We start from the raw sequence: 8327 nt of genomic DNA on the forward strand, positions 1-8327 counted from the left end.
AGATATAAACATCAATATATTTGTCTTCTTTTTAGTATTAAAAAATGCCCTTGTTTCTTTATTTTTATCTCGGCTACCTTCAAAATTGGGGCAAATGCCATGGTAGATAGATAAATAGATGATATAAATCATTCAATATTGTTACGGCATTTCCCTAAGTAAGCGAGAGTAGTAGTAGCAATAGTTGTAGTAGACTGAAAGATGAAGATGAGTCGGAGAGGAAGGAAGGATGTCATAGGGGAGGGTGAGGATGAGGGTGAGGGAGGCGGGGTGGAAGCCAGGCCGCAGAAGTGGTTGGTTCCAGGTCTCTGGAACAGGTCCTTTTTAGCAGCAGGATGGAGGTTGTCGCAACTTTCACTGACGTGCCTCCAGGGAGGAGATGAGGCAAGTCACTCCTCTCCCAACAAGTCCTTCTTTTATATTTCCTTTTCGACCACCTGGAATGATGAAAGGATATTATTTTGCTGCTTCGTTGCAACGATACCCAAATTACAAATGCCTTTTTCACCTGAGTTGAAGACGTGAGGTAACTAATCATGTTGATAATTCTTGGAGTCAAATTACAAAATCAGTTCCCTTAACTTTTTTTGTGAGCTTTACTAATGCACAAATAAAGTTATACGATTAAAAAATGAGGTACTCGTGTACTTTCCAATAGCTCACAAAGGCGATCTTCAGAGAAGATGCACCAGGCATCCGAACTTTCCCGCGGCCCAGCAGCAACTGTGAGTGGTCACTACTTGCTATTCACGTCTCGTTCAGTGGCTGCCTTAGGGGGAAGATGCACCGCCTACCCACATTAACCAGCCAATCACACTCGGTCTTCCAGTTCTTCTGTCACTAAAAACGAGTTTAAGAAGTTTTTTATGTTCGCGTTCGATTAAGGACATGACATTTATTTGCTCGAAATTAAACCTACACTAATTGCTTCAATTTGCATCGTTTTTGCGAAAATTGTACTCCATCGCCAGTTAATATCAGCGATGACCAATCTCCGACAAATGCAGTCACTGCTTCCTCCTTTTCCACCAGGACCTGTCCGATCGTAACTCCCGCGCTCGCTGGGTCGTAGTAGGGTCATCCCAGGAACTAGACTTTTAGGGACTGCAAAGGTTGAGTTGCGATCTGCTCGTTCAAAAGCCCAGGTTACGTCCCACGGAATGTGTCCTGGCTTCACGCGTCCATTGACTTGAGACGAACACTCGTGAGAGCAACGTTTTTGTCATCTAGAACGTGATCCGTTAACTTGGAAATCGGCCGCAGCGCTGTGTCTTACCAAGGAGACAATTATTTATAGATGAAAGATAAGGATTTTGACAGGAAAAAGAAGGAAAATAGTAGAGTTGTAGCATAGTAATGGCTATGATTTTGAGGATTTGACAGGACCACGGGAGGTGTCATAGGCCCTTGCATCTATTTGCTTGTGCTTGAGCACAATGGTTCCTGTTTTATAATAAGGCATTTCCTGATAAATAGAAATCTGTGATTTAGTGTTATGCGACTCGGAGTGATATATGCAAGAAAACTTGGAAATCCTGACTTTTCATATGTGCAATTTGAGAGCAAGTGACCATATCTTCTCGAACTGTTAATTACACACGCAAAAAAAAAAAAGAAAAAAAAATCCATGAAAACCAAAATAAGTAAATAATGACTCTTCACGCTTTAAAGTGATAATCGGTATGGAATCTCTTGTAGACAAGTGCAGCAGTGGCTTGCTAGTGGCAGCCCCTCTTCACAGTGTAATGTACAACAACATGCTTTGCAAACTCGACCAACCGAAAAGCATGGGGAACAGATCTCCCGATCCAAGCACGACCGCTGCCCTGGACTGTTCTCCAAGCATTACGCCCTCCACTCTAAACTGCTCGCCCAGTGCCACCCCTTCGTTTACTTATGCTATCAGCGTGACCCCTACTCTCGTACGCCCATCGAGTGGGACTTCGCCCAAAGCGATCATTCGATCGCCGAGTATCACTCCAACGCTTGCCACCTCCCCGAGTATCACCCCGCACCTGGCATCTTCATCTCCGAGTGTGACATCTTCCTCATCGTCTTCCTCAGCCTCTTTCACCTGCGACTCTCCCAAGAAACAGCTGCTTCCGGCTCACGGTTTGACTCATGAAGAGGCTGTCAAGGTGAGTTCAAAATACTTTTTTTTTTTTAGATGCCAGCATTGGATGGTCAAGCGGAAAAGCCTTAATTGCGCAGTATGATTTGTTTGGTGAAACTTCTCATTATAGTTTTCCATTTTCTTATTGATGTATAAAAATGTTGGCTGTTTTGTTAAAGTTACCCTCAAACTTGTTTACTTTTGAATGTAGATGATGCCTCTCTCTCTCTCTCTCTCTCTCTCTCTCTCTCTCTCTCTCTCTCTCTCTCTCTCTCTCTCTCTCATCTGCTCTGGTTCATGGCCTCCTCCATATGCGTACAGAAACATTTATGCATGTTTATACATACATGAGTATATATATATATATATATATATATATATATATATATATATATATATATATATATATATATATATATATATATATATATATATATATATGCGTTTGTAATGTTTATAATATTCATATATACATATGTATATACATTTACATACAATTTATACATGCTTTAATAAATACACACACATACACACACACGCACACACACACACACAAATATATATATATATATATATATATATATATATATATATATATATATATATATATATATATATATATATATATGAGAGAGAGAGAGAGAGAGAGAGAGAGAGAGAGAGAGAGAGAGAGAGAGAGAGAGAGAGAGAGAGAGAGGAGAGAGAGAGAGAGAGAGAATTGTGGAAATGGTTGAAGAAAGCATAACTCGGGATTTCATTAATATAGGAAAGTTTCTATATTCCTGTATATGAGCATATGGTTGAGAATGAATGTATCCGTTAGGAAACCCGTTCAATTGAGAATATATTCGAAGACTTAAGAAATAACCCTGTTGGGGTTAGTGTTTCCAGTGCACCTTGCGTGGTTGATTGTAGGCCGTACTTATGGGTCTAGGCAGTGTCCTTTAGGCCCCTAGAAATAGGCCTACTCGTCTTACCTTCTACTGTACACAGTTCGCTTCGCTAATTCCGGTACACTTCATGAGAAGTTAAGGAGGTGTCTGACAGCTGTACATTTTAGCAGGTAACGCTGTTTACCAAAAGAGAAACTGTTGATAATGCTACCTGTGAAACAAAGTTGTAAAGCTTGTAAACACTTTATTAAAGGCATTTTTTATCAATTTTACCAACTATTTTATAAAAAGAAATTGTTATTTGCCTAATAGCCTTTGATCACGTGTTTATAAGCGAAGCGACTTGTTTTTACATGTAGCGTTGCCAAATGTTTTGATGAATATAATGTTATCCGGTATTATGCACATATGTCAAACGTCTGCTTAGCTTCCCGTGAAGTGTACTAGAATTAACGAAGCCAACTGTACCTCGGTTCCAAGTATTTTTTTACTTATGTTGTGCATCCTCTATAATGTTTGCATCATTCCAACTATAAAATGGTCCCTTGGTTGCAGGTGGTAGCTAAATGGCTTCCAAGGCCTCAGGATCAGGCCTTACGACTCAAATTTCTAAATGTATTTGAAAGATAGATTACAGGTTTATATCAAAGTTTACAATATCTTAACCTTTAGATGAAACTCCCTTTGATCTCTCTCTCTCTCTCTCTCTCTCTCTCTCTCTCTCTCTCTCTCTCTCGGATAACTACGCACACAACTTCGTGCCTGCTTACATAGAGACTGCTCAAAATTAATTCTTAGCCAAAGAATGATTACAAAGAGAACAGATGTTTCCGAGACAATAAACCTCGAGACTGGTTGACCGCATACAACTTTTCACATCAATTCTATTGAAGTGTATAACATATTAATCAGTTTTCATAATTATATTCATAGATTAACAGTAATCCATGCATGGTTTATGTAAACTGATGATGAAATATCATGATTTATGGCATAATACCCATCACTTCATTTGCTTTTTTATTAACGTGAAAATTGGTTGTTTATACGGAGGACCCAGTTGATTGTAGTAAGTCATACTTGATGAGTTGTCAACGTCCGTAATTCCCTCAAAAAGTACAAAAGACCAAGAGAAAATCGCCTCTTTTTCATGCAAACCTATTTTAAGCTTACCACGCTAGCCCTCTTGAAAGTTAATTTGAAAACCTATAGTAATTCTAAACCAGGTTATATAAAGTTAATATTTGTCTCGTCTTAAAGGAATAAGGTCGTAGGATCTCTGCAGCTTAATATGTAATCCAAATCATGATAGAATAACTTATTTTTGTTTGTTAATTTTCACAAATCTTTGACCAAAAATTGAAAAGAATATTGAAAGGAAACGGTATGCATACTTTATTATCGCTCATCAACCATCTAAGGTTTGGGCTCTACTGGTTAAAGTATTATATTACTGAAGTATAGGAAAGGTGCCCTGAAATTAAAGCTTTCTTTATTTTCCTCTTCATTCTCTTATTATCAGGTTTTCTCGGTAATTCCGTAAAAACTGAAAGCCAGTATTATTATTACAAGGCTCTTAGATTAAATCCCACAAAGATGTTTGAAAGACTCAGGATAAACAAAAATAGCTATGTGAATTCTTATTTACATTTTCAGTATATTTTGATTTTTATATCGTTATAAGAGAACAGTCAAAACGGGATTTGACGTTTACCCTACAAAATAGTGTTGTCTAGAATCAATAAATCCATATGTTTTATTTCAATTTGCCCCTTGATGGACTCAATTATTATCATTATTCGATTATATGATGGCTGTCGAGATAGCAATTACCTTAGACCAACGTTTGCTTTCTCTGCATATATCTGCATGTCTCAGCGGTAAAGGGCCAATCCAACGGTGGAATACTGCAAATCTAAAGATTGTATTAATTGGACGCAGAATCCCTTGCGTTACACACAAAGTAATGGATTATATGAAATCACCGCACTTAATTATGACGTGTTTTTCATTAAACTTTCTTTATTAGTTAATCATTCAAAATGACGCATTTCATCCCCTGTAATAAGATGAATAGCGACTTTTTTTTTGCGAAAGATATAAAAAGCTGTGGCTATGGAACCCGAAAACACTTAATTTCATAAACACATTTGTTTTGTAAAATGTTATCCTTAATGACTAGAAATAAATTAATCTCATTAGTAATTGACCGAGTCAATGTAAAGCAAATTACTAATCCAGTCCGTTTTTTAGCTCGATATTAACTTTTGAACTTATTTAACGTAGATTTGCCATTTGTAAACAAAAGTCCAGCATGTCATCCGCTGATTAAATTGAGCTGAAACGGGAAAAAAACGCTTATCGTTTTACGCTAGATTCTAACAAGTGACTGTTCTCAAACAATAAATGGTTTTTGTTATTTATTCAGTACTCTTTTGCAAACTGTGGAATAATGTTCAATAACTTTAGGAAATGGGATCTTATATATGCAGTATATAAATACACACACACACACACACATATATATATATATATATATATGTAAATATATATATATATATATATATATATATATATATATATATATATGAATATGTATATATATATATTCATATTTGTATATATATATATATATATATATATATATATATATATATATATATATATGAATATGTATATATATATATATATTCATATTTGTATATATATATATATATATATATATACACAAATATACACCTATATATACAATATATATACAGTATATATATATATATATATATATATATATATATACAATATATATATATATATATATATATATATATATATATATATATATATATATATATATATGTATATATATAAGTTCCATAAAACAATTTTTTATTTTATACGAGTTTATTGTTAAGTACTTATCAATAAAAGCTTCTAACCTAAATAGATTAAATTCAGCATCTGAAAATTTTTCTTTAACAACGCCAATGTTCGTTAATGCATTTCCCTCCTACATAGACGGTTACACATTCCAATTCACTGCATTTAGATCTTGCCGATTTTGGCATCATTCTTTGTTCATAAATTCTCGGATTTTATTACAAGCGGCGTGGAGGCTCATAGCCGAGATCATTTGTATGCACGAGACACTTTCAATAAATCCGATTTCTGTTACTTGCGAATACTTGTGAAATATATTGTTCGAAAGTTATTTTCAAAACATAAATGACTTCTTGAAGTACCGTAGTCTGCTTCAGCTTAAATATATCTTGTTTTTATTGATAGCGTTTATTTCTTCATTTATTTTCTGTTCTTATTGATTAATGAATTTGAAGACGATGGCGCGGAAAGAGTTCGTTATACTTATGTTTTTGATTGATGAGTATCCTTTAGATATATTTGTCAGAGTAATACATTATTTTGACTTCATTGATGCTTAACGCTTTGTTTCCAACCTTACCAAATTATATATATATATATATATATATATATATATATATATATATATATATATATATATATATATATATATATATATATATATATATATACATATGTGCGTACAACTCACAGGGACACGTTGTTAATGGTATATATTGTATATGAATATGTATATATACGCATACAGTAGCCTATACTGTATATTGATATGTATATAGTTATTGAGTTAATGAATATCACTTCATTGTTGATATTTATGGCAGTACTTCTATACTTTCACGTCTTAACACATTAAATGTCGCTGGAGACAGTAACTGGAAATTCCATGTAAATCATAACGGAACCGACAATATAGAATATGATATTTATTTCTGAATTCTAATTTCTTTTCTAAAAGAGGCTTTTTTATTTTGTGGAAAATTCATACGAATTTTTTTTTTTTCAGGAGATAATCTGTGCATATATCATGTCCTGCAATACCAAATTTGATCATATGATGGACAATTGTAACATTTTTTTTTTACTTACATATTTTATTTTGTTAGTTGTCATGTAATTAATGGAGGGCAGTGAGAGAGAGAGAGAGATAGAGAGAGAGAGAGAGAGAGAGAGAGAGAGAGAGAGAGAGAGAGAGAGAGAGAGAGAGAGAGATAGAGAGAGAGAGAGAGAGAGAACACATTTTGCCAAACTTCCTTCCTTAATTGATTGTAGAAGTCTTTTTTGTCACTTTGCTTTTAAAGGTCCATTATTTGGGAGAAATTCCAATTTTTCCCCTGATTATTAGTATGTAATACCATTTTTATTTTCATTTGATATTGTTTCATGTTAGCAGTAATTTGTCTCGTTTTCTGGAAACAACAGTGTAAATGATAACAATAGTGACAGAAGTTACTGTTGTTATTAATATACAATTTAAATAGCTTATACATGAATGTATATTGTTGAGTTCGTTTGAAAGTATGACCAAATACAAGTAAAAGATATCTGTCTGAAGGACTAAATTCGATTTGGTTTTATTGGATTGACCAGATATAAAATGCATAATACTCATTATTTATTGTTGCTGCATAAGGATTTTTTATGTGAATATCAAATTTTTTTCTGTCTAGGAAAAATGATAATAATGACAACGATCAGTATCATTATCATTCAGTTAATTACCCATGTTGTAGTATTGCCAGTTATCTTTTCGAACAATCAATGAAAATGAGATCTAACATTGGGTTTTTTTTATTTTTTACTCAATAGCATTTCCTAATTGTTCCATCAGTCAATGATAAACGAATAATGCCAGTGAGGATATTTAAGTATAATTGGATATTCTTTGAGTTGTTCAAATCTTTTCTCATCATTATTTGCGTCCGAGGTATCAGAGAATTTGGGTTTTATAAGGACACCTGATAGTAATTTGTTGAATTATTTGCAATAAGATTTAAATCGCAAAATCTGTTAACTTTAGAAAAATTTAGAGTAAGTGGCAAAAAGAGAGAAATTAAAAAAATACATTTTATTACTGTTTGTTTGGATAACTATTTATGAATGGTTGAAACCACTACGTGTTCCTGTGAGTTCAGTTAAATGTTTGGATCTTGAACCACATAACACTTTTTATATTAGTTATATACATGTTCATATGATAATACAACTAATTTTATCATAATTACACTTTCTTCTGTTCAGTAAATCAACTTTTGGAAAGTATGTTACTGAGAGGTGAGAAGGTAATTTTTTTTTTTTTTTATTTTATTCGAGTTTAAAGGATGTATCGTTGAAATAATTTCACGTATAAATTACAGTCGAGTTTCTATCAAATAGTTGGAAATGCGTAATTATTTATATACAGTTTACATAATCGATATTATGAAATGACTTGGCCGACACAT

At 33.6% G+C, this 8327-nt stretch overlaps 1 protein-coding gene across 2 annotated transcripts in view; it reads left to right on the top strand.

The window, feature by feature from the left end:
* The first annotated feature begins 1119 nt into the window (after positions 1-1119).
* Positions 1120-8327, top strand: part of LOC137639219 (uncharacterized) — a 207865-nt gene continuing 200657 nt past the window's right edge. For both annotated transcript variants that reach the window (XM_068371512.1, XM_068371513.1), the window contains exon 1: positions 1120-2138. In XM_068371512.1, coding sequence (XP_068227613.1) covers positions 1683-2138 — 456 coding nt within the window. In that variant the 5' untranslated portion in view covers positions 1120-1682. The remainder of the gene's footprint in view (positions 2139-8327) is intronic.

This window comes from Palaemon carinicauda, chromosome 4, assembly GCF_036898095.1.
Source record: "Palaemon carinicauda isolate YSFRI2023 chromosome 4, ASM3689809v2, whole genome shotgun sequence".
NCBI classification, from domain to species: domain Eukaryota; kingdom Metazoa; phylum Arthropoda; class Malacostraca; order Decapoda; family Palaemonidae; genus Palaemon; species Palaemon carinicauda.